The sequence below is a fragment of the Camellia sinensis genome, chromosome 1, assembly GCF_055761805.1.
Source record: "Camellia sinensis isolate YWXY chromosome 1, ASM5576180v1, whole genome shotgun sequence".
In the NCBI taxonomy this organism is placed as follows: domain Eukaryota; kingdom Viridiplantae; phylum Streptophyta; class Magnoliopsida; order Ericales; family Theaceae; genus Camellia; species Camellia sinensis.
In genome coordinates, this window is record NC_138961.1 from 224,137,967 (window position 1) to 224,164,719 (window position 26,753).

General features: G+C 37.8%; 2 protein-coding genes, 1 long non-coding RNA gene and 2 other non-coding genes across 5 annotated transcripts; 4 read left to right on the top strand and 1 right to left on the bottom strand.

Annotated features, from left to right (window-relative positions):
- The first annotated feature begins 4,053 nt into the window (after nucleotides 1-4,053).
- LOC145803402 (uncharacterized) lies at nucleotides 4,054-16,417 on the top strand. The gene is made up of 2 exons (XR_014345511.1): nucleotides 4,054-4,141; nucleotides 4,489-16,417. It is a non-coding gene; the product is annotated as an uncharacterized LOC145803402 (long non-coding RNA).
- LOC114283758 (small nucleolar RNA SNOR75) lies at nucleotides 4,272-4,362 on the top strand. The gene has a single exon (XR_003636663.1). It is a non-coding gene; the product is annotated as a small nucleolar RNA SNOR75 (small nucleolar RNA).
- Nucleotides 4,506-4,581, top strand: LOC114283752 (small nucleolar RNA Z105). The gene has a single exon (XR_003636662.1). It is a non-coding gene; the product is annotated as a small nucleolar RNA Z105 (small nucleolar RNA).
- A 4,139-nt stretch (nucleotides 16,418-20,556) lies between the features above and the next one.
- On the top strand, nucleotides 20,557-23,148 carry LOC114283247 (oxygen-evolving enhancer protein 1, chloroplastic). Its single transcript, XM_028226068.2, has 2 exons — nucleotides 20,557-21,121; nucleotides 22,272-23,148. The coding sequence occupies exons 1-2, from the start codon at nucleotides 20,885-20,887 to the stop codon at nucleotides 23,025-23,027; spliced, it is 993 nt and encodes a 330-aa protein (XP_028081869.1). The 5' UTR covers nucleotides 20,557-20,884; the 3' UTR covers nucleotides 23,028-23,148.
- Nucleotides 23,149-23,495: 347 nt separating this feature from the next.
- Nucleotides 23,496-26,392, bottom strand: LOC114283237 (pentatricopeptide repeat-containing protein At1g20230). Its single transcript, XM_028226060.2, has one exon. It carries the CDS (start codon nucleotides 26,131-26,133, stop codon nucleotides 24,073-24,075), a length of 2,061 nt encoding a protein of 686 aa, XP_028081861.2. The 5' UTR covers nucleotides 26,134-26,392; the 3' UTR covers nucleotides 23,496-24,072.
- Nucleotides 26,393-26,753: the final 361 nt, after the last annotated feature.

The following is a 26,753-nucleotide window of genomic DNA, read 5'->3' on the forward strand; positions in this document are numbered from 1 at the left end:
GGCTGAGCATCAATGTCAGAAGGGATGCTGACTAAGAGGTTTTTTACGACAGCTTTCTAGCGGCCCATCTCGGAAGAAAAAACAGTTCGTCGCCGACGTTATCGCTGAGATGGTGGGATCAGGTATGGAGCCGAGGTTGACAGTTGCTCAGCTGGATCAGAGGTAGATCCTTGGTTTGTCCGAGATGTGGACGCGACTTGTGGAGTTGTGGCAGAAGGTGGAGAAAGGCTTTTCTTCTTCTTTTTTTGGACGTCGGGAAGAGCCGACTTATAAGTGGGGATGAAGTTGAGAAGCAGAGGGGTCTTCCGCTTGTGGACTGGCAAATTTAGTAGTTTCTTCAAGTCTTTGCTGGGAAAGAAAGACTGACGGAAGCCCTTTGGTGGCTGAGGAATAACTGCAAAAAAAGGAAAAAGTGTAGACATTAGAGTAGAATGTTGAAAACTTTATACAAGAAAGCAAGAAAATTTGTGAGAGGTGGCCCTTACCAGCTCCTTTCCCGAAAACTGTTCGACTTAGGGGATAAAAATGGAGGTCATCGTTTGGCTAAAACTCCCAGTTACCCGAAACGATGAAGTAATCATCCCCCGCTCCTTTGTTGGAGTCAGGGAGGTCAGCAACGATTTTGTATTCCGTGGACCTCGGCTTGAGGTAATAGATGTGGCCTTTTTTCGATTTCAGGCGACACATGGTATAACAGTACTGGAAATTGGCAAGAGTAATCCTAGCATTCTCTTGTTTGGCTAAGGCTGTAGTACCATTAATAACTCGGTAAGAATTGATGGCAAGCTGCATTGGGTTCAACCTATAGAAATGAAGGATTCCACGGAAAAAAGGATCAAGTGGAAACCTAAGTCCACACTCAATAAACGCTACTACTGGGAAAGGCATGAGGTTTACATCGGGCATGATAGAGTCATCCTCCCCAGCCAACCTCAGATGAACGTCAGTCGAAATTTTGAACTCCTGCCTAAAGTGCTCTAATTTGGCCGGGGTGTCTACCCTATGCTTCTACATACCCCTGATATCGGCTAAAGTTATGGGAGCTAGATTTCAGAAAGAAGGAGTTCAAGGTTTTCTAAAAAAAATTTCGGTTCTATAAGCAAATCCCAAAACCTAGATCTAAGGAAACAAAGATTGAATGCATTGATCTGGAAAATAGAAAAATAGGGATGCGTTTCAGAATCAAGGCAAAAAGTTTGCACAAGTGTATCAGGCCAAGAACAGTGGCAGAAATCAACAGGTGTGTGAACATTGTATCTTCAAAAAGATGATTTGGGTAAAAACAGAATCATGAAACAAATATGTTCAAATATATGGTGGAATACAAGATACAAGATGAAATATCAAAAATATGGACAAGATTGCAAAGACAGCAGGTAAAACAGTAAAGTTCAGTAAGGTAACAAGAAATCGAGACTAGGAGGAACGGTGACTTACCAGAACAAAGGAAGCCGGTGTTGAGTTCGCCGAAATTAGGCGAACGACGACAATAGAAAATAGTAGCAAGAGTCTCGCCGGAGGAAATGAACAGAGCAAATTACAGAGCTTTGGAAGCTTGAACAATGGAGGGTTTAAGAAAGCTAAGAGCTAGAGAGACAAAAAGCTAGAGGATTGAACAAAAAGTAAAGCGACGAAGAGAGGGAGAAAGTTTTGTTAAAACTTGAAACGGTGGCAAAATAAAATTAATGTGCTTAAAACAACGTGTACGTCAGACGGTGCACGCATGCGCGAGATGATTTAGAAGTACGTACCAAGTACGATCCAGTAAGAAAAGGACACGTGGCTGAAACGGTTGAATTGTGATGCATGACAGCTCATACGCGTGAAAAAGCTCTTGGAAATCTTGATCTTTAAGAAGACATGTCGGCCTATAGTGATGAGCTCGGCTTAAGCCGATGTACTTGGAGGAAGTACTGATATAGATTCAATCATTTCAGTTTGCCGAGGTAATAGAACCTAAGGGGCAGTTGTGGGGATATATTTTCTGAGTCCTAACACGTGGCCAAGGTGACGCCGACGTGTCAGCCGAGGTGCCATGTGTCCAGGTTATGACGCCGGGGTTATCTCGGTTAGGCCGAGGTTATCTCCGAAGATATCGGAATCCAAGATTAGCAGATAAGGCATGAGAGTCCTAAGAATGAGGAAAGATTTTAGCATGGATAAGGATAACACTCTTAGGGAGTCTATCTTTACCTGTTGGAGAGTCCAGGATAAGCACTGAGCAGAAGTCCATTGAAGCTAGGCTTCTATGAGGACAAGGATTGAGGTAACTATAAAATAGAGGTACCCCCGATGGGTTTAAGGTACGCAATTAATATTCAGAATAGTGAATTTAGCATTATTGATTATCTTTGAGAGATATACTGACTTGATCGTCGGAGTGCCCCGGGTGGACGAACCACCGCCGGAATCTTCTCTTTCTATTGCAGGTCAGCCAGGTGTCATCTATTCTGCCAGTACTCTCCAGCTAAATAACTAAGTTGGCAGTGTGATCGGAAATTCACTCACACAGTAGTTATTCTTCTTTCTTTCGTCGTAGTAGAAAAGAGAGAACCTTGCGGAAGAGAGAAAGTAAGAGGAATGAAAAGAGAGTGAAGATAGAAGGCTAGGGATAAAAATAAGTATGGAATAATGAGGGTGTAGGCCAAAAAAAAAATACAAAATTTAAATTTTTTAGTGAGCGTGAAAACAAAATGGTAAGCGTAAATAAAAGCATTCTATGAAAATATTTTAGATGATTTTTTAAAATAAAAAAAAGGGAGACTTATTTATAAATCATTTTTTAGACATTTATGGTAGGCTAAGTCCTGTGTAATTTCTTATAGAATCTCGAGTCCTATTTAGATAGGAATGTATTCCATAAGATCCTACATAAACGTAACGTGACGTGACACTTACATAAACGTAACGTAACGTGACACCTATATAAACGAAACGTAACGCAACGTAACGTAACGTGATACCTACATAAACGTAACGTGACACCTACATAAATGTAACGTAACGTGTCACGTTACATTTCGCAAACTTAATGAGTTTCTATTTTTTTTAAATTGAATGTAAAAATATTGCTGGTTTATGTTGGTGTTACGTTACGTTTCATATAAATATGATCTATGGTAATATAAATATGATCTATGTTAGGAAATTGAATATTACCATACATCATAGGTGTTACGTTACGTTTATGTAGGTGTCACGTTACGTTACGTTACGAAAATTAAATGTTACCATAGATCATAGGTGTCACATTATGTTTATATAAGTGTCACGTTACGTTACGTCTATGTAGATATGATCTATGGTAACATGTAATTTCCTATGGTGTCACGTTACGTTTATGTAGGTGTCACATTACGTTTCGTTTATGTAGATATGATCTATGGTAACATTCAATTTCCTATATATGGTTTTAGTATTATTTATGATATTAACAACTAATATTGAAGGTAAATGTGTCAACAAACTTCTCACAGGACTTATGGGAACATAATTTTTTTAGTAAGACCATATATAGCATAAGTCTCCCTAATAGGACTTATAAATAATTTTTCCTAAAAAAAATTATGAAAGTTAACTGCTTTAATATTTTTTATTAATCATTTTTAATGATTTTATAAACAAGCAATGGGTTTATGTATTTTATTTTATTTTTCGACGAAATTGAAAATAAAATAAAATCAACACTATTCACAAAATGATAATTCTATGAAAATATTTTAGATGATTTTTTGAAAAAAAAAGATTACGAAAGTTAACTGCTTCAATATTTTTTATTAATCATTTTTAATGATTTTATAAACAAGCAATGGGTTTATGTATTTTATTTTATTTTTCGACGAAATGGAAAATAAAATAAAATCAACACTTTTAAAAGGAAAAGAAAAAGCAACCACAGTGGGGGCGGTGGAGTGGAGGGGATAATATCGTAATTTCAGAGAATTAGGTGGAAGCCAACAAAGAAGAACCCTACCCCTTAACCAAACCCTAAAAAAGCAGCTGTTGCCTATAAGTACAACCCGTTCCCAATCTGCTGTTCAGTCTCTCGAGTCGAGAGTCTGGTGGAGGTGGAGGTGGAGGTGGAGGCTACTACTTGAAAAAACTTTATTCAAAACAGAAAACAATCATCTTTTCGTTTCAGGTAGGTACCTGCCTCCCCATTCATCTTAGCGTTAGCTTCTTCCTTTTAATATTTTTCTCTTCAATTCTCAGAGTAATCGTGATTTTGAATGTTTCACTCTTTTCCTCTTTTCTGGTGTTTCGTTAACGTTTCTCAGTGATGAACAAATATGATGACGAGTCCGATCAATCCATTCGTTTTTTTAACCCGTGACGACAAATCGAGGCATTTGTCTGAGAGAAACGTTATTCACTTATTTATTTTTTTATTTTAATTCTTTTTCCGGACTCTGTTTTGCAGATAATCATGGAACTATTATTTTTGTTTTTAAATCTAATTACTAAATTTAATATTTGACATATATGTAGAGCTGGGAGGGAACGTGAGGGCATAATGATGAAGAAAGTATATTTTGGTCTGAAGTTTAGTGATTGAATCAATTTACCTCCTACTCATTCTGAATGCCCCTCCCGCTCTCTTGATTATTTTTTTTTTTAAAATAAAAGAAAAAAGACCATTTTTTCCAGGGAAGGTTGAAATTTTCTAATGAAAATGTGGGAAGAAACAAATTTGTGGTTGGTTAGAAGTTAAATCGCTCATAATTTTTTGACTATCTAATCATTTTTGGACGGTTTTCCAATGATTTCAGGAATTATGCTTGCATTTCTTGTATTAATTTCTTTTGTTTGGTGTGCTTTTTAGTTCAAGTAATATTTTATTCGTTTGAATATATATATATATATATATATATATATATATGTATGCAGAGGACTAAAGATGAATTTCATAAAGGATTGTTGCTTTCTATTTTATCCAATTATGATTATGATAGTAGAATGATATATATTGATGGCAATGATGATAAAACAATCTCTCTCAAATATCCATTGAGGGGTTTTACCTATGATTGTTTTTCAAGCACTTTTGAGCCTCTCTCTCTCTCTCTCTCTCTCTCCCTCCTCACTTTGATTAGTTTTTTTTTTTAAATGTTTTGTTAATGAATGATTGTGTCTTGGGGTGGGTTTTCTTGTGTATGAAGTATCGGTTCTTTTTTAACGGGGAAGTTTCAATAGCCTTGTCATAATTGCATTTTGCTAAGGCTTTTTTTCTATTTCTTTTTCTTCCGTTTGGATTGAGTGACTTTCTTTAAAGAAAAAAAAAAAGAATTTCTTTTATTTGTAATTGCCCCTTTGGATAACTAAAAGAAGAGGAAATTAGGAAAAATAGAAAAAAATAAATAAATAAATTCTTAAAGCTCATCTTTTGTATCTCTCTCCCCTGGAAAATTGGTATGATTAATAATTTTATGTAATTGTTTGTAGAAATAAAAACTTAAAATATTATGCTGTACTATAACATGTAATGGTTTTTTTTTTTTTTAATGTAAATTATATCCAAATAAAATAGGAGAATTCATTTTTTTTTTTTTCCATTCATCCTTAACCAAACAAGAACACGAGGGAGATCTTTTATTTTCTCTTTTAACTTAACAAGTCGATTCTTTTCTTTTGTAAAAGTTTGGTGTAATTTGATTGTGTTTTTAACAAATTAAACTTAGGTTCCATTTTTATACATAAATGTTTTAAAAAAATATATTTCACTTGCATTGATTTTGAAAAAAAAAAATCTTTGTTTTTATTTTTTCAGTTTGACATTTAAGCACATTTTTTTATTGTTTGGAAGCAAAAATTCATTTCAAAACAATCTTTTTTAGGCCTTTTTATCAAAGAATTAGTTTGATAGAACAACCATTTAAAAATATCAAATGTGCTCTGAATGGGTCGTAAGTTGGAGTGAGCTTCACAAAAATTGACATCGAATTTTTAATACTAAGTCAATTTTGAAATAATGATGAAAATATTTTTTACAAATAATGTTTTACTTATTTTTTTTGTTTAACTAAACAACAAAATATATTTTAAATACTTTTCGTCAAAGCAATCAAATGTAGAATAATTTTATTATCTTTACTTTTGCTTGCCTGGGCTTTTGTTTTTTTGGCGTGGGTAACTTTTGCCTAGGCTTGGTTTGTCTGAAAATTTTTATTTCGGTTTTGAAAAAGCTTATTCAAGTAAGCTTCCGTTTGGGGTGTGGGTTGGCTTTTGATTTTTTGATTTTTTTGGCTATTTGAGTTAGCGTTTAAAAGCTTGGTTTGGGAAGGATTTTTTGACTTTTTAGTTTTTTTGACTTTTTTTGTGAGAGAATAATGTAATGATTATGGGTTGAATGTGATGTTTTGTCTGTTGTGGTTCAAATAGCCTATTCTATCTTTTGTGACTCAAAGAATCAAAAGAGTCCAAATGAACTCTTTCCAAACGACACCTAAAACAGTCAATGATTCATGTTAAGAAGTAAATGAACAATGTACCAGGTTGGTCAATTTGAATTATGAAGAAGTTGAAGAATACAGTAGAACTTTCCTTAATCAAGGAAACAAAAATTGTAAAAAGGTTTGATAGGGTGGGATTGATGGAGGATTATGTTATGACCAAATAATTTCTGACTACCAAAAGTTAAGGAATGCTATGTTGTTAATTTTTCTTTTAGGAGAAGCTTCCCTCCAGACTCCAGTCTTAGATTAAATCGGAGAGTGTTGTTCGGTTTGTAAAAGTTCACCACAGGTTTCGTTTCGATAATCTGAACCGTTCAATATATAGAACTCGTCGAGTACTATATGCTTATAACAAATCACGTTGATCGAATATTAATAGCTATCTCATTGGATTAATATTTTGTTAATCATTAATTTGTTCACCGTTTATTTTTTTTATTATACAAAATTGATTTAATTATATAACTATTGATATCCGATAAACGTAATTTTTTAAAGACGTATAATACCGGATGAATTTTATACGTTGAACAGTTTAAATTATCGAAGCAGGACCCATGGTGAGTCCTCACGGACCCAACAACACTTTCTAGTCTGATTTATAACGGGAGGGAAGCTACTCCCTTTTTTTTATTCTATAAATACAAAAAAAGTGTCAAAAAAGGAAAACCGTGTTAAGTTTTTAGAAGAGCTCATAGGATCGGATCAAGATAGTAAGATTTTAGGGAGAAAAAAATAATGCATAATTATTTTTATATGAATAAACATTTATTAAATGTAATATGCACAGTATAAATGTAAATATATGGTATACAAAGAAGAAGATAATTGGATGCTTGAAATGTAGTGAGATTTGTTTTTCTCTTTAAAATTTTCAAATTATAATAATATTTGAAAATTATTTTTATATTTGTTTTGTTGCATATTTGAATCAATATAGGCTTTTTGTTCTATTTTTTTTTTCTTTGTATTACAAAAATTATTTAAGCAACAAATTTTTTTTTTTTAGTATATTTGTTGCCTAAATAATTTCTGTAATACAAAAGAAGAAAAAAAAAAAAAAACCTATATTGATTCAATTCAAATATGGAGAAAATCACAAAATAGGGCTTAAAAATGGAATCAACGTGAATTAGGATTCCGTGATGCACTGATTTTTTTTAACAAATTGACGAGTCCTTTCTAAATTTATTTTTTTCACTTGACATTTTTATCACACAAAAAAAAAAAAAAAAAAAAAAAATTAAAGCCACTATAATATGCTTAAGCGGTTGTAAAGTTTTAGGACTAAGGAACAAAAGGAATGATCTTAAATAAGTTTTGAGCATAACCTAATGTGATAATAATAAGAAAATAATAATAAGGATAGCATCATGAAGTTTAACCAAATTATAGTTTGCACCTGCATACTTTATATCAAATATTATTTTGGTGCCTACATATCAAGTTGTGACAGTTAATTGTCTACGATTTTGATCAAGTGTTAATATTCTTTTTTGTTATTCCACCGTATAAATCTTTAATAAAAGTTAATAATGTAAGTATATGAGGAGCAAATATTCATCGCTGTTCGTACTTCTCGTGTCCAAGTTTTGCTTCGCTCCAAATAACCTAAGAACACAACGACGTAGAGCTGCTCGGCGGGTGTGATGTCGGAAAATCCCTCTAACAATTAAGTTAGCACTTTTTTTTGGGAGAGAAAGAGAGAGAAAACCAAAGAGAGATAGAGCCCTGGATTGCTAGAAAATCCGCCTTCTTGTATAGAGGCGTTGTTTAGTCTATATAGCCTTTGCGCACTCCTCCGCTCGTTTTTTCCTGGACGAGTGGCTGTACTGCCCTTTCTATTTTTTACACGTGTACCCGTCAATATCACAACATTGGCCAAACTGTCAAACGGTATTGACGCATACCATTGGCAAGCTTCTCTTCTCACACTCCAATTGGACCACCTGGCAATTTTCACCGAGCTAGGCATAGCCCAGTCAGCTCTAGCCTCAATTCCGATTGACCTTTAGGGTCAAGCTCAATAGCTAGCTCGGTTTGCCCAACTCAGTTCGTTGCCGCTGACCTTGTTCGGCCTTGGACCATTGTTTCACCTAGCTCGACTTAGCCCGGTCCAACTTCCGGACCTTGGGTTAACTTAGCCGCATGATCTAGAACCTCGGCCAAACTGCCTTCCGCTATGCTAACTCGGTCGCATAATCCAACGGCAAGGCCCAAGTTACAACTAGCTTGGCCCGTTCACTTGGCGCACACTTCCCTCTTAATTGCCTCTTAATTTCGTTCGCATTCGCGTGACCGGAATTACATTACTAGGCCGGGCTTAACTCTTTGCTCGATGGTTCGCTTTGAATCCCTTATATTGTAACATGAATGGGATTACTCAATTTCAGCTCGGTTCGTCATCAAGTTTCATGATGGCTCGATCAAGTTTTATCACTTGTTTTCGGGGACCGCGTTGCACTTCTGCACAAATCTTCATAGCTCCAATTTTTTAAAAATGTTCTTCGACTTTCGTGTTAACCACTTAACTAGCTCAGCTCGGCAGTTCACTTCTCGGCGAGCAAAATCAGTGCAACTCCTTGGTAGCAAAATAAACTTAGCTCGACGATTTACTTCTCGGCAAGCAAAATTGGCTTGGTTACTTCCTTGGCGAGCAAAATCAGCTCGGTAAGGAACTCCAAAGATTACGAGTAAGGTCAGCTCGGCAACTTGCATTTTGGCGAACAAAAATTTGCTTGGTAATGAACTCCAAGGTTGGTGAGCAAGGTCAGCTCGGTGACTTGCTTCTTGGCGAGCAGGGTTAACTTGGCAACTTGCATTTTGATGAGCAAATCAGCTCGGCAAGGAACTCCAAGGTTGGCGAGCAAGGCCGGCTCGGCCACTTGCTTATTGGCGAGCAAAATCAGCTCGGCAAGGAATTTCAAGGTTGGCGAGCAAGATCAGCTCGACAACTTGCTTCATGACGAGCAAAATTCGCTCAACAAGGAACTTCAAAGTTGGCGAGTAAGGTCAACTCAGTAACTTGCTTCATGGCGAGCAAAATCAACTCAACAAGGAACTCTAAAGTTGGCGAGTAAGGTCAGCTCGGTGACTTATTTCTTAGAAAGCAAAATCAACTCGGCAAGGAACTCCAAAGTTGGCGAGCAAGGTCAACTCAGTGGCTTGCTTATTGGCGAGCAAAATTAGCTCAGCAAGGAAATCTAAAGTTGGCGAGCAGGTCAGCTCGGCGACTTACTTCTTGGCGAGCAAAATCAGCTTGGCAAGGAACTCTAAAGTTGGCGAGCAAGGTCAGCTCGACGACTTACTTCTTGGCGAGCAAAATCAGCTTGGCAAGGAACTCTAAAGTTGGCGAGCAAGGTCAGCTCGGCGACTTGCTTCTTCGCGAGCAAAATCTGCTCGGCAAGGAACTCCAAAGTTGGCGAGCAAGGTCACCTCGACAACTTGCATCTTGACGAGCAAATCAGCTCAGCAAGAAACTCCAAGGTTGGCGAACAAGGCCGGTTCGACCACTTGCTTGTTGGCGAGAAAAATCAGCTCGGCAATGAACTTCAAGGTTGGAAAGCAAGGTCAGCTCAACAACTTGCTTCTTGGTGAGCAAATTTCACTTGGCAAGGAACTTCAGAGTTGATCAAAACCATCAACAAACCTCTTGTCGAGCAAAATTCGCTTGGTAAGGAATTTCAAGGTTTATCAAAACTATCAACAAACCTCTTACTAAGCAAAATTCGCTCGGCAAGGAATTTCAAAGTTGATCAAAACCATCAATAAACCTCTTTCCGAATAAAATCCACCTGGTAAGGAATTTCAAAGTTGATTAAAACCATCAACAAACCTCTTTCTGAGCAAAATCCACCCGGTAAGGAATTCCAAAGTTGATTAAAACCATCAACAAACCTCTTGCTGAGCAAAATCCACCTAGCAAGAAATTTCAAAGTTGATCAAAACCATCAACAAACCTCTTACCGAGTAAAATCCACCTGGTAAGGAATTCCAAAGTTGATCAAAACTATCAACTAATCTCTTACCGAGCAAAATCCATCTGACAAAGAATTCCAAAGTTGATCAAAATCATCAACAAACTTTTTACCGAGCAAAATTCGCCTGGTAAGGAATTTTGATTTTTCTGTTAAAATGATCATTAGTTGCCCTTTAGACCGCGCTAAATCTACTTGGTGGGATGAAAATACAACACTTCTCAAAAAATGATCTACTAGTTTCATTACATCAATAGCAGAAAGGGTTACAAAAATAAAACTAAGAATAAAACTTCATATTGGCGGTATTCTGCGTTCCGAAAATAGATCAGCTGTGACGTCCCGAATCTACATTATTGGTTGCAGTCAAGGGAGAGTCACTAATGAGTCCTATGGTCAATGACCAAGTAAGATCCCAGATCGCCGGAGGAGTCAATTTAGCCTCCCTTCTAAGTCCGGCTTTCTTAGGCAGCACATTACCATTTTGACAGATCTTAAAAGGTATTGACACAAGGTCTCATAAGCAACGATGATGTGTATACATATAAATATTAGAATATAAGTACATAACAACCACGAATATCCTTAATTTCAAAAACTTGTTCTTTTACATTACATCCCAAAACAAAAATTTAAATCTTCATATGAGCCTTACAAAATATCAAAAGAAATTTTTAACGTTCCTAAGGTAGCCAAAAGTCTTCGAAGGTTTCAGGTTCGTCGTCTCCAGCTATAAGCTCCTCTTTGGCACCTGGCATGATACGCCGTGAGCTTTGAATGCCTAGTAAACACACACACACCCCGTTCCTTTTTTTCCCAGTCCAATACACAATCACAAATATAACATCAAGTAGTAAAGCATGATACTCAAATAAATAATTAAAGTGTTACAAGTTAGATGTTAGTAAACTAGAAATTCTCCAAAGAGATTTCATCTCCCAACCACAAAAATCGGACGCGGATTATTCGGTATGCTCTCTCTTTTGCTGCTTTGTTGCAGAACTAATCTCGGATGCCTACCAACGGTTATATACCGCATAGCGCTAACCGCAGGGCCTCAAAAGAGACGGTAATATTAGGCCTTGCCCAAATCCCTCCTCACACCAAACCACCTAGGGTCCGAATACAACCGCTCCGTTCAAGGGTTCCGAAAACCACTTGCGCAAGACTTTAACTTCCAAATAGGGAACACATCCCAACAATCCATACATCACCCATCATCATCTTTTCATTACTCAAGTGATCGGAAACCCAATACAATCCCAATTAAGTTTTCTGTTGAGTTAAATGTTTTAAATCAAGGTTTGACCAACTTAACAAGATAATAATATCCACATAAGCATGCATCATTAAGATGGAAAAGATAAGGAATATAACCATAGCACATACAATATCATGCCAAGATATGATCATAAGCTAATAAGCATTTTCATGAACACAAGAGCATAAAACACCCATGCGCAACAGAATTTCCAAATTCAATATCACATAAGGATTAGAGTGAAAAGGGCTATTTTAGATCTTTGCCGGACTTGGCCTTTCTATGGCTCGAAGAGAATTTAATCTAGTTTGCAGAACATGTTTCGGAAATGGGATAACTTTTCTAGATTTTAAGTTATTTAGAAAACACTCCAGCGCTGTCCAGATTCGTCGACCGTTACAAAAATTTGATTTTCTTACAAACCGCTCACTGTTTTTCAATGAAACCAATTTTATTTGAAATCTAACTCCTCAAGGAAGATTTCGAAATAAGATAGAGGTCCAGAATAATTTTTTACATTTTTCTAGAAATTTTGAAAGTGGGCTGCGAAAATAGATTCTAAGGCACAATACCCAAGACAAGAAGATTTATGAGAAAAGAGACCCACTACGGGAAAATTTTCATTTCTTTTGTGATGAAAACATGCTAACATATATTAAACTCAGAAAATTTGCTTGAAAGTGTGCCTTTGGAAAGTTTGAGAGATTGGTATGAAAAAGATAGTTTTGTACCGAAATGAGGGAAACTATAAGATAGGTAGAATCATGGCTCAACTCTTACCATTTTTAACACAAGGAAAACATCAATAACACATCTGAAAACAATGTTTAGAACCCTTAAGAACATGTATTTGAAAAAGGAAAATGAAAGAGAATATTGTATTGTGGCTTACTTGCTAGGTTTGAATAAGAGTGCTCTCCTCTTCCTTCCTCTCCCTCTCAAGACTTCTCTCTTGCTCTCCTTTCTCTCCTCTAGGGCGAATGTGTGTGTGAGTGTGTTGTTTGTGTTTGCCAAGTTAGGGAGTAGTGGTATTTATAGGCAAATTTTGGTATAAAAAGACAAAAAAACCCTCTAGTTGGAATTGGATAGAAAGGTTAGGATTTACTTGGAGTCTAATGGAATAGGAGTGATTAGGGAGCTTAATCATGGGATTAGGTAATATCTAGTTGGTCCCTAGTTAAAATGAAACTAGCATTGGAAACAAAACCCTAAGTTTAGGGGTACTAGGTGTTACGGTTTCTAGAAGACCATGATTACAATTCTTGAAAATAGGCTCCTCACACTTACCTAGGGTGGCCGGCCATTGGAAAGGGTGACTGGGGCAATTTTTTATTCAATCTAGGTACTAGGGACACATTCCCCAATGTATATATATATAGATCTCAATTTGATTGATGGTACTTATAATATAAAAGCACATGTACTAGTTTTGGGGAAATTTTTGAATTTAAATAAAGAAGTGAGGGCTTGGAATTAAATTCATGTATTGGCCCCTTACTTATGTAGAATTAAATTAAATTAGACTAAGGAACCTAATTCGGCTAGGATATTCCTGTTTCGATAAAAAAAATGCTAACCGACAAGATGCGAAATAATTCAAGGAACTAAGGGGTTTTAAGGAAATAATTCAAACATTAGGGTTTTTAAAAAGAATACATTTTTCAGGGGCTTCGTATCAGCCATTTATATTCTGCGAGTTTTATTCCCCCTTTCCTCGGCCTTCTTACTGACGTCTTCTAAAACTGAACTTCCCAGATCTTTTCCATGGTTGTTTACACGACCATTCTCTTGTTCGATTGCTTAAACCTTTCCCACTGCTCGTTTGTCCTCTACTACTGGACTTGCCATCACGGTAGCTGCGGCTACATCGTTTTCGACTCGGATGTGTTCATTAATGTGTTGTATGAGCAGTTCTATGGTCGGCGGTTGATTCATTATGAGCGAGTCTCTCAATTGATGTCCAACTGGAAGATCGCACTTATACTGAGTGATTGTAAGATTGGTTGGGCAATCAAGGATCTTGTTGAAAGTCTCTCAATACTTAGCGTTATACGCCTTTAAAGAGTCGCCCGTCTCCATCTTTATTCCCAAGAGATGGTCAACTTGCTCGGGTGTTGTGGTGTTTGTCTTGAATCTTGTGACCAATGTCTCTGCCAACTGTTGCCACCCCTTAATGCTTTCCTCTAGCAGCCTCTTGAATCATTTTAGACCTAATCCACCTAAACTCAATGGAAAAATAAGGCACATCAATGTTTCGTTCCGCCTATGTCCAACAATACCTTGTTGGAAATGGCTCACGTGCACGTAGGGATCGGTTTTTCCGCCATAGAGCGTGAACTTGAGCTGGTGGAACCCAGTGGGGAGCGGCGTGTTCTCTATCTCAATAGAAAAAGAGGTGGCGCTCAGGCTTGCCAACTCTTTGTTTGGTGGCATGTGTACCGCCAAGCGTGGTGGTGGCATGGCGACCTCTTCACTGGCTCGCCCTCTGGGGGCTAGCCGTTGCAATGTAGGCATCCTCTGCGCTTTCCACTAGTGAGCGCCCTCCTTCAACATATCCCTCAAGTCTTTTGACTAGTCGGAGCATGAATATTTCGACGCTGTCGTCGGACGTGAAGGGTGGTAACTGTTGTCCTACGTACAAGATATCACTGTTGGCGCGACGTAGTCTCCAATTCTGAAGTTTCTCATGACGGAGAGTGAAGGTGCGACGTCTATTCTGACTGCTAGAACGACGAGAATGGGCGTGCTCATCGTGGTTTCCCACTCCAGCGACGCCATTTCCCTTCATCTGGCGTTTCATGGTCTCCATCTCTATCACTATCTTCTTGATGATGGTATCCTGGTCTCTCAGCTTGTCTTCCAAGTACTAAGTGTGAGTCTCGCCGTCGGTGACGCTCTTTTGGGCTGACAGAGCGCCCAGAACTCCTTGTGCGCTTGTCTTGCGCATCTCTGGGAAGTCCTTGCCCGGAGATCTCCAAACCAGCCATTGTCGGAATGGCAGGCAGGTCATCTCTGCGCTGAACGACTCTAGCATGATGTAGTCAATGGCAGACAGCGAAATGTCGTCGTGGTTCACCATAAAAGATAACCGAAAAAGCTTGGAGGACAAGGTTTTATCTGTCAAAGATTCCCACAGACGATGCCAATTGTACGGGGAGCAAATATTCGTCGTTGTCCGTACTCCTCGTGTCCAAGCTTTGCTTCGCTCCAAATAACTTGAGAACACAATGACGGTGAGTTGCTCGGCGGGTGTGATGCCGGAAAGTCCCTCTAACGATCAAGTTAGCACTCTTTTTTGGGAGAGAAAGAGAGAGAAGACCAAAGAGAGATAGAGCCCTGGGTTGCCAGAAAATCCGCCCTCTTGTATGGAGGCACCGCTCAGTCTATATAGCCTCTACGCGCTATTCCGCTCGTTCTTTCCTAGACATATGGCTGTATTGCCCTCTCTATTCTTTACACGTGTACCCGTCAATACTGCTAAACAACATTGGCCAAACTACCAAACGATATTGACGCACACCATTGGCAGGGTTCTCTTCTCGCACTCCAATTGGACCACTTGGCAATTTCCACCAAGCTAGGCATAGCCTGGTCAGTTCTAGCCTCAATTCCGGCCGAGCTAGGCATAGCCCGGTCAATTCTAGCCTCAATTCCGGCCGACCTTCAGGGTCAAGCTCAATAATTAGCTTAGTTTGCCCAACTCAGTTTGTTGCTGCTGACCTTGCTCGGCCTTGGACCATCGTTTCACCTAGCTCGGCTTAGCCCGGTCTAACTTTCGGACATTGGGCTAACTCAGCTGCATGATCTAGAACCTCAGCCAAACTGCCCTTCGCTATGCCAACTCGGTCGCGTAATCCAACGGCAAGGCTCAAGTCACAACTAGCTCGGCTCGTTCGCTTGGTGCAAACTCCCCTCTCAATAAGAAGTATTCAACTACGAAATGAGGGTAAATGAGAAAAATTATCATTATTTCTTGCCTACAAATATTTGGTCTCAAAATTCACATCAAATTATAACTATATTTGGTTAAATCAAAATGTAGATTGTGAACAATTAAAAAGATGAATTAGGATTTTGTAGAAATTGAAATTACAAAACTCTATTTTGTACAGTAATACAATCTTCTGTCTATTTCTCTTACTCTCATTGACACTTAATTAAAAATGTAGGAATTGACTTTCATAATTTCATGTATAAGGATTAATTAGTGCAAAAGGTAAGAGAGCAAAGTGTAATTTATCGAGAAATTCTATTTCTACATATCATTTATTCTTAGTGCACATTACTTTCAATTCACACACTAAAATAATTATAATTTGCTCACTCCACGTACAAACACTCACTATTATTCCAAATATATCTTTCGTAATGAAAAAATCGAAAGTGTACACATCCACTTATTACGAACTCACACAGTTATAAAGATATCCCTTCGTATGATAAACCCTATCAAACCTCCATTGTTGCTTTGTTCCGTACAAAATCATAAACCTTAGAGAATGAAGCTCCATTGTTAAGATACATGTTAAAGATATAGTATTATTGGGAAGGAGTATAAACTATATTCAATTTTTGTTTGTGGGGCACAACTCTTTGTGTGGCTGATGGTATTGTTAAGAGATGATGAATGTCCCTATGTCTAGTAGCTGTTTTTTACTTCACCAAAGAAATTCTACAATGTTGACAAAACAAAATAAATAAATAAGAACTCTTGTTTTTATCGTCAATTTTGTCGTGAAGAATGATTTTTATATTACAATCTAAATTTTTATCTTTCAGATTAGGGGTGGGCACGGGTCGATTGTGGCCACAAAACTTCCAATTCGGCATCTGTTTGCCAAATTGGCGGATTGAAAAAAATCAATCCACATTCGTCCGCCAATCTGGCAGATGTGGATTGAGCGATTTGACGGATTGGTGGATAAATGCGAATTGGTTTAGCGATTTAAAATTTTATAAATTTTTAACATAATTCAACTTGTGCACTTCTTCAAAAATAAAATATATATTACAATCAATGACTTAAAAAAATATTATAGTCACTGTATATCTCATACACATATTACAATCACAGCATGTTTCATCCATATAAAGTACTATAATCTGTGGTTCTTAAAATATAAAAACAATTCAAACTACCAAAATCATGAACAGAGCAGTAGTAGAGGTTATATGTATCTGTATTGTTACATCTATATCGGTTTTTGAAAACAAAAATCAACCAACATATATCATCTTTTTTATTTATTATTTTTAGAGTTAGATTTAAAAACCAAAAAATATAGATAAATAATATATTAATTTTTTTCAATTCAAAAAATATATTCAAGTTGAAAATTCTTTTTCAACAGAATATATTCAACAAAATATTTAAATTCTTTTTCAATTGAAAACACAAATAGAATACTTAAACAAATTGAAAATACAAAATTTTATAAATTACTAGGAGCGCTCGCGGTTTGGCGGTTCGGTTGCAGTAAAAGGAACCTCAAATTCACCATCCGTCCAAAACTTGGCGGATTGAAAAAAATCAATCCGCAATCATCCGCTCGTCATCATGCATCTGTCCAAAATGTGGTAGATCGATTTGGTTCAATCGGTTTGAACGGATCGGTATATCGCTGCTCACCCGTATTTCAAATCCTCTATAACAATGACAAATGATTTAAATACTAAACTAATGAGAGGGTTGGGTGACAATAGACTTGGAATATGAAGACTTTTAGAAGATGTGAATTTTAAAAGGTTGAGTGAAAAATAATGGAGAATAACACTATGGTTAGTGTGTTTAATTTTACATTTCTAATGGATGTGTAGTGAGAATTTTTTAATTGCAAAGTTGTGTATTGAGAAAATTTAAATTTGAAGTTAAATATGTGTGATCATGTCTATATTACTAATTTTATTTGTGTAGAAAAATAGAGAAGAGATGTTAATTGATATAACCTAAAAAAGATAAAAAAAATAAAATAAAAAGATGGACTTATTTATTATATGCCAAACAAAACCTAAAAGCGTGGTCTCTCCTCTCCTTCCAAAGATAAAATTTAGTGGTAAATATAAAATTTATTCATTAAGTATATACACAGAGAATAAATGTTGCGTGAAAAAAGAGTCATCCGTAATTTATCCTATAAGTTACATGGTATTGTAATTTTTTTTGTAAATTGAATGTAAGAAGTAAAAATAAATAAATAAAATCTTAGGTGCTGTTTGGTAACACTTACGTTTTCAGTTTTCTGTTTATATTTATAAAAATTTAAAAAACTCAAATAAAAACTTGTTTGGTAAAATTTTTGATTTATAAATCAGTGGTCTCAGTTTATAAATTTGGCCAAAAAATGAAAACACAAAAAATGTGTTTCCATTTTGAGTTTTCAGTTTTTTTTTTTTTACCACCCAACACTAGCCACCACTCACCACCATTTTCTACCACCACCCACCTGCCACCACCACTCACCACCCACCTACCACCACCACCCGCCACCACCACCCACTCGCCACCACCACCCCCCCTTGCCACTACTACCACCACCACCACCACCACCACCACCCACCTGCCATCCACCACTTATCACCCGCCACTACCATCCACCGCCCGCCGCCACCACTCGCCACCTACTTGCCATCACCACCCACCATTCACCTGCCATCCACCACCCGCCACCACCATCCACCGCCTGTCGCCACCACCCGCCACCTACTTGCCATCACCACTCACCACCCACCTACCACCACCATCGACCACCTGCTACCACCAGCCACCCACCACCACCAGCCACCTGCCACCCACCCAGCCGCCATCACCACCACCCGCCGCCACCCACCACCACCACCATCACCCACCCGCCACCTACCTACCACTACTACTCACCACCACCCACTCGCTACCACCTACCACCCGCCACTGTCACCCACCCACCCACCCACTACCACCACCCACTACCACCACCACCCGCCACCTACCCGCCATCACCCACTACCATCGGCCATCCGCCACCCACTTGCCACCGCCACCCGCCATCCGCTGCTGCCACCACCACCACCACTACCCACTCGTTACCACCCGCCACCGTCACCCACCCAACCACCATCACCACCCACCACCCGCCACCGTCACCCACCCACCCACTACTACCACCTACCCGCCACCACCACCACCTACCCGTCACCACCCACCACCACCCACCACCCGCCACTGCCACCACCTACTCGCTACCACCCACCACCTGCCACCGTCACCCACCACCAGCTACCCACCACCCACCGTCACCACTTTCCACCACCGTCTTTCGCCGCCTCTTGCCATCACTTGCCATTTTTCACTCTTTTTTATATTTTTAAAATTTTTTAAACATTTTGTCAATTACCAAACGCGTTTGTAGTTTATGTTTTTCTAAAAATAAATAAAAAATAAACAAAAACCAGTTTATAAAATTTTTGTAAATATAAACTGAAAACGTAAACGTTACCAAACACACCCTTAACATTTTAATAATTATTTATTTTTATTTTTTTTGGGAAATAGAGAGCCATCAACTAATATTAATATGTCTTAACAATGGTCTACTGAAATTTGTTTTAAATATAAATTTTAAAAAAAATGAAAAAATGAAAAAAAAAGGTTGAGGAAAGTAAGAGAGGTGTTTTCAGAAAATAGTTAAAAGTTAATTTTTTGACCTTTTTTTTTGAAAAAATGTGTAAAAAATGTAAGTGATAATGTAACTCAAGTCTCGTTTAGCAAGTGGTGATTTTAGTGAAAAAGTCAAAAAATTATAAAAAAAAAGCAAAAAGTCAACAACTTATACCCAAAAATTAAAGATTTCATTTTATTTCTACTTTTTGTACATATTTTCGTAAAAAATTAAAAAGTCATCTTAAACATACTAAGGCCTAGTTAGGGAAGACTAAGGCCTTGTTTGGCAAGAGGCTATTTTAGCCGATTAGCCAAAAAGTTACTAAATTAGCCAAAAAGCTAACAACCCATACCAAAAAGTAAAAGATTCTTTTTTCTCTCTACTTTTTGCACATTTTTTCGTAATGAGCCAAAAAGTCATCCCAAACATACAAGTTTTTTTTACCTACCTTTTTAGCCAAATAGCCAAAAAGTTACTAAATTAGTCTGTTCCCAAACGAGGCCTAAATAAGTGCACTTTTTGACTTTTTATGAAATATAAGTTGAGTTTGGATTGGGTTTGAAGTGATGTGTTAGAGAAGTGATGTGACTTAAATAAGATGATGTGACTTAAATAGGATAGTGACTTTTTGACTTTTTGTCTTTTTTCAATCATGCCAAACTTGGCCTAATTTTTTTACATCATATTTTAACTAAAAAGTCAAAAATTATTAAAAAAAACCTATTCCCAAATGAGGCCTCAAAATGGATTAAACATTCAAAAGTAATTTTTAACCCACTTTCCAAAAACTGGCCCATTGGTCTAAACCCAAATTTTCCTAGTGCAAATAGATTAGAACTTAGGCTCCGTTTGTTTCCAAAGGTAGAATGGATGAGATTTATAGTGAGCGGATTAATAGTGAGGAGATTGTTAGTGAAAAGATTAATAGTGAGAGGATTAAATAAAATTGTATTTGTTTTGATGATAGTTGTTAGGTTAGGAATTGTTAAATTATTTTTGTATAAAATAATAAAATAACTAAAAAAATATAAAAAATCAAACATTAATATTTTTTTAAAAAATCCCAATATATAAAAAATAAAAAAATTTCTAATCCCTCACTATTTTTCTAATATCACCTCCACCTCATCCATCCCAATCCCCCTTTCAACCTCCATCTATATCCCCTCCTCCATCCTAATCTCTTCCCTAATTCTACAAATAAACACATACTAAATAATCCCATTTCTATCCTAATCTCCTCTCATCCATTACACCTAAAACAAACGGGCCTTAGTTGATTGGTACCCCCAAACCAAAACCAAGACCCAAACCAAAACCATTATGGAGATTATCTTTATCCCAAATTCCATGTTTGACACGTGTCAAAACATGAAACCAGAAGCAGTAGCTCCAACCAACCAGTGAAAGAACACCTTATCCTATCCCCTTATCTTACTCGCCACCAAAAACCAATTTTGTCCCACCTTTCATCTCCACACAACCCATTCCTATAGTCTTCCCAAGGAGGTTCCAACTGAAAAGCGAGAGAGAGAGAGAGAGAGAGAGTAGGAAACAATGGCTGCCTCACTACAAGCAGCGGCGACGCTCATGCAGCCCACCAAGCTCGGCGGCAGGACCACCGTGCAGCTGAGGTCTTCTCAGAGCGTTTGCAAGGCATTCGGAGTTGAGCAGAGCAGTGGGAGGCTTACTTGCTCTCTTCAACTGTCTGATATCAAGGACTTGGCTCACAAGTGTGCTGACGCTGCCAAGGTTGCTGGGTTCGCTCTTGCCACTTCTGCCCTCGTTGTCTCGGTATGATGCACTTCAATTAGTTTCATGCACTGTTTCATATTGTTCTGTTTCAAAATTCATATTGGAGATGTTTTTATAATCTTATTGTTTTGTAAGCTTTTATCATTTAAGCTACTAAGAGGTCACTCTTGTTCAGCACTTTGGCTTTGGTTGCAATTGTTTGGATTTTTATATCTTGGACTGTAATTAATCCAACCAGTTGTGGAATTGCTGCTATTGAGATTGTTTGAACTGAGCAGAATAGTTATAGACTCGTCTTACATCGTCTATTTAAGTCACACAAGTTTTATCTATGTGATTGATCTATGTAGTCTAGATGGTAACTTAGTTTTAGTTTTGGATTGGATGTTTCCAAAATACTAACATGGTCATTAGGAAACTAGGATTGTCTCTCGGGTCAAGTCTATGCTCTGGGTCATCGTATGCGGGAAGTATTAGACACTTGTTCTTTATTCTTTATCTAAGCCATCTAAACTTAATACATCAAGCCTAGAGGCAAAAGTTACCTTCCTAGCAACTTCTTATCTCTATGGATCCCGATTAACAATTATCACACTTCTCAAAAGTTTCCTTCCTAGCAACTTAATCTATCAAGTCTAGAGGCAAAAGTTTTCTTGCAACTTTCATGCTTTATTGATGCATTTGTTAAGGATTTGTTCATTCTGCATCTACATAATGTCATTTCATTTATACTAGGTACTATATAAACAAAATTCTTATACAAAATTTTGTCAAGGATAATGTGACAGTGGTAATTTAAAAATCGTAAACCACAACGATGAATGTTTTGGCTAAAAATAAAAGCAGCGCACATAGACACATCATTCTGTATAAAAATGTCTGTTTATATAGCATTACTCATTCTGTGCACCACGGCAAGAGAAAAGAATTTCAATTCTTTAAGATGCATAAGAAGGGAATGGTTAATGCCCGTTCATTTTTCCCCCCCATCAGTTTTAGTTTTTAGCATTTTTTAAGACAATGAGTATGGCCACTGTGCTAATTAGTGTTAATGCTGATTTAAGTTTAACTACTGATATAGTTTCTGTCATTGCTTCATTGCTTTCACTCCTTTCCTTATTGTTTATTTTGTCTTCATTTCCATTGTTGGGGGAAAGATACTAACATCTGCATTTCTTGGACAATCTAGGGAGCAAGTGCAGAGGGTCCCCCAAAACGGCTAACCTTTGACGAAATTCAGAGCAAGACATACCTAGAAGTGAAAGGAACTGGGACTGCTAACCAGTGCCCAACCATTGAAGGTGGTGTTGACAAATTTGCCTTCAAGCCAGGCAAGTACCAAATGAAGAAATTTTGCTTGGAACCCACATCATTCACTGTCAAGGCCGATAGTGTTAGCAAGAACGCCCCACCTGAGTTCCAAAGAACCAAGCTCATGACCCGTTTAACCTACACCCTCGATGAGATTGAGGGACCCTTCGAAGTATCTCCTGATGGCTCCGTTAAGTTCGAGGAGAAAGATGGAATTGACTACGCTGCTGTCACTGTTCAACTGCCAGGTGGCGAGCGTGTGCCCTTCCTCTTCACCATCAAACAGCTGGTGGCATCTGGTAAGCCAGAGAGCTTTGGTGGGCAGTTTTTGGTGCCATCATACCGTGGTTCGTCTTTCTTGGACCCAAAGGGAAGAGGTGGCTCTACTGGTTATGACAGTGCAGTTGCACTGCCAGCAGGAGGGAGAGGGGATGAAGAAGAGCTTGTTAAGGAGAACATAAAGAACACTGCATCGTCAACAGGGAAAATCACCTTGGGCGTCACAAATAGCAAGCCTGAAACAGGGGAGGTGATTGGAGTGTTCGAGAGTATTCAGCCATCTGACACCGATTTGGGGGCAAAGGTTCCAAAGGAAGTGAAGATCCAAGGAGTCTGGTATGCTCAACTGGAGTGATGGGGGGTTTTTATTTTTATTTTTTAATTTTGATGTATTTCAGATTTTGTGATAAGTTGAAGTCTTCTTGAAATTACTGTAACCCGGTTGGACAAACAATGAGATTATTGTTGTTCTTGTATATTATCATGGCTTCTTATGATAATGTTCTAAATTTCAAGTCTTTTTTTAGATGAGGTTAGCTGATTGTATTCCCGAGACTTGATAAACACCATGCCAGCACTGTTCGAGCTGCAAATCATTGTTGCAAATTTGCAATGTCATCAACTTGCTCATGTTTAAGCTACTGAGAGTTGAGAGTATCCCAAGCTCTCTCCAAATTAAGGTTTCATATCATTGATGTGTTACCAGACGGCTTGTGTGGATATCCCAGATAGTAGGATGGTTGCTGATGATGAGCCTTTCAGAGTTTTGAATAATTAGGCATTACATGCAATATTATAAATATGTTACTTGTGAAAAAGATAGTTCAAAGGCAAAATTAAACATTTTAAACAAGCTGCAATAGTTTTTTGTACAAAGTACAAAATGTTCAATAAACATTAAATAAGAAGTACAACCAATATATGGACTCTCTTGTTAAGGGCAATCTCAATAGCACACACTGTTTAACAACTTATCATGATAAAGGAATTGGCATCATCATTTTATTCTAAATCTGTTTGCAATGTTGTGTACCTTGGTGTTCGATTGTATATGTTAAAAGTTACATAGCATGTGGACGCCTTCCAGAGTCTAGTCAACAGGGTATAATCATGTTTTGTAATCCACCACCATCTCGGCTCTGTCTTCAGCTACTGTTCCATGATTAAGGAAAATTTTTGGTTTTCCACCCCTTCCCCACGTTCCAGCTCCACTTTGATCTACTAATTGTCTTGTCCCCAGAAAAGCTCATTTTACAGAGACTCGAAAACATAGACAAGTCTATGTGCGCTTTCAGATATGGCAATCCTGATCATGCACATCGCCCTGAGCATCATCTATATCATGTCACTTGACTCGATCTCTCCCTGTATCACAACTCCCTGTAAAATAGATCTAGTGGTCACCAAAAATCTTGACAGGAACAAATCCCATCCCTGAAATGGTGAAACCTCAGAGAATCTCTCACAATAATCTGCACACCCACAATCTTGGCAATGAACTTGATAGCATTATGACAGTCTCCACATATCCTCAAGTTCTTAAATACCCGAATTGATGAACCCCCATTCAAATTAAGTATCCCAAAAGCAACAGCAAGTTTTTCACTATGATTGCACAAAAGATCTTCTTTCTCCTCTTGATCCACATCTTGCAAAACAAACTCAGTATTAGGCATATACCCTGCTAATCGCATCTTCTCACCCAATTCATCCAAAAATCTGTAAATCTTATCGCTTTGATCATTCCTTTTATCACCAACAACAAAAGTGTGTACTTTATTTCTCACTTGCACCCAACTACAACCAGGTATTTTTGTAATTCCTCTGTCTCTCATTAGTTTCCTAGTCTCTGAGGCCTCACCCCATAATTTGGCAGAAACAAAGATGTTGGACAATAGAACATAGTTTCCAGGGTTGTTTGGTTCAATCTCAAACAATCGCTTTGCTGCAAGCCGTCCCAAATCAACATTCTTATATACTCTACAAGCACCAAGCAAGGCTCCCCAAGCGCCAGGTTTTGGTTCTATAGGCATTTTTTGGATGAACTCATATGCCTCTTCTAGGCAACCAGCTCGACTTAGTACATCAACCATGCATGAATAGTGCTCGGCATCAGGTTCAATCAAGTGGTCCCTACTCATCGAGTGAAAAATTGAGAGAGCTTCAGCAACAAGTCGTGAATGGCTACAACCAGACAAAACACCAGTAAAAGTCATAGCATTGGGTTTCATTCCTGAGTTTAACATTCTATGAAACAGTGACAAGGCTTCCTCACCGTTCCCATGCATTGAGTTTGCAAAAATCATTGTGCTCCAAGCAATAGCATCCCTTCTGGGCATCATATTAAAAACGCTATGAGCAAGTTCCAAGTTGCCACATTTAGCATACATGAGAACCAGAGCAGTTGTGGCTGTTACATCATCAAAAAACCAATGCCTAAATACATACCCATGAATCTCCTTGCCTCCTCTCAAGCTTTCTAAAGTTGTGCAGGCAGGTAACAAAGTAGTAATCGTGATTTGATTAGGTTTGAATCCCAAATCTTGCATTTGGGCGAGCATCTCTTGTGCTTCTCTGGGTCGATTATTTTGCATACACCCACCAATAACAGCATTCCAGGAAGCACGGTTCAACTTGGCCCCTCCAGTTCTCATTCGGTGGAATAGACAAAGAGCCTTCTCACATTCTCTGTTTAAAAAATATGCTGTTATTATCGCGTTCCAGGAGACAATGTCACGTTGAGACATGTTTTCAAATACCAACTGAGCTTGTGTGATGCTCAAACAACTAGCATACATGTTTACAAGAGCACTACTCACAAATACATTGTCCCCCAATCCGTTTCTCACAACAAAACCGTGAATCTCTCTACCAGAACTCAAATCCTTCAACTCTGAGCAGGCCGGAAGAATGGAAGAAAGTGTAATTGAATTGGGTCTCACACCACGTAATCCCATCTCACGAAAGGACCGAAGAGCCTCCCTTGGCAGCCCACAGTTCACATAACAAGAAGCAATAGAAGTCCATGAAATCACATCTTTTACTCGCAAACAAGCAAAAACTTTTATCGCACCTTCCGAGTATCTGCATTTACCATACATATCAATCAAGGCATTACCCAGAAGAAGATCTGATCCAAACCCAAATTTGATTGAGTCTTCGTGAATCTTTTTTGCTTTGTTAATATCCATTGAAGCAGAGCATGCCTTGGCAACAGATAAAAGTAGCAACTTATCCGGCTGGACATTCCTTTTATGAAATTCCGCATAGAGTTTTATTGCTTCCTTTGGGAAACCATGCTTTGTGTATGCATCTATTAAGACAGTCCATGAAAGCAAATCTGGTTCAGAAATTGTGTCAAACAACTGGCGTGCACGTCCTAAATCCCCATTATAAGTGAATTTCTTGATGATCTTTAGATTCAGATGAGGTGGAAGGTTAGTGGGTAGCTTTGAGAGCATGTGATCTTCGGATCTTCTTCGTCTGTAGAAAATAAAATAAAAGAAAAGAAGATGATGTATCCAGTATATTCTATTCTGCGCTCTTTTCGCTTTCTAGCCCTGTGGTTGCCTGATGCTATTGAGTAGGGATTTCAGGATGGACTAAAACACAATCAATACGGATGTAAATGTCAAGATTGTAACTTTCTTTTATTTTCCTCACTTTTTCTCAGCCACCAAACGGAGCATTACGGCGTGTTTGAAGAGCTCTCCCTTCAACGGTATTGGCGCCAAGGAATTGTTTGAGATGATCTAAAAGTAGAGAGATGATGTGATGAAAAAAAGATAAAAAGATTAAAAGATGGATTATATTGGGATGCCAAACTTGGCCTAAGTTTGGAAACCCATGAAAAATCTAAAAAGTCAAAAAGTTACTCAAAAAGTTAAAAAGTTATCACTATTCACCAAAAGTTAAAAATTACGACCGCACAACTTCCAATTCTAATTTTTTCCTACACACTAATTTATACAATTTTTTAATACACATTTTTCCATAAAAAGTCAAAAATTAACCCAAACATTCATATTTTTTTTTCAATTTTTTAGTCTAAAAACATAAAAAATACACTTATTTAAGACAC

Excerpts from the sequence above, each read along its gene's own strand:
- LOC114283247 (XM_028226068.2), top strand. The coding sequence starts at position 20,885 with ATGGCTGCCTCACTACAAGCAGCGGCGACGCTCATGCAGCCCACCAAG. Across the intron at positions 21,122-22,271 it reads CTTCTGCCCTCGTTGTCTCG|GGAGCAAGTGCAGAGGGTCC; the intron begins GTATGATGCACT and ends TGGACAATCTAG.
- LOC114283237 (XM_028226060.2), bottom strand. The coding sequence starts at position 26,133 with ATGCTCTCAAAGCTACCCACTAACCTTCCACCTCATCTGAATCTAAAG.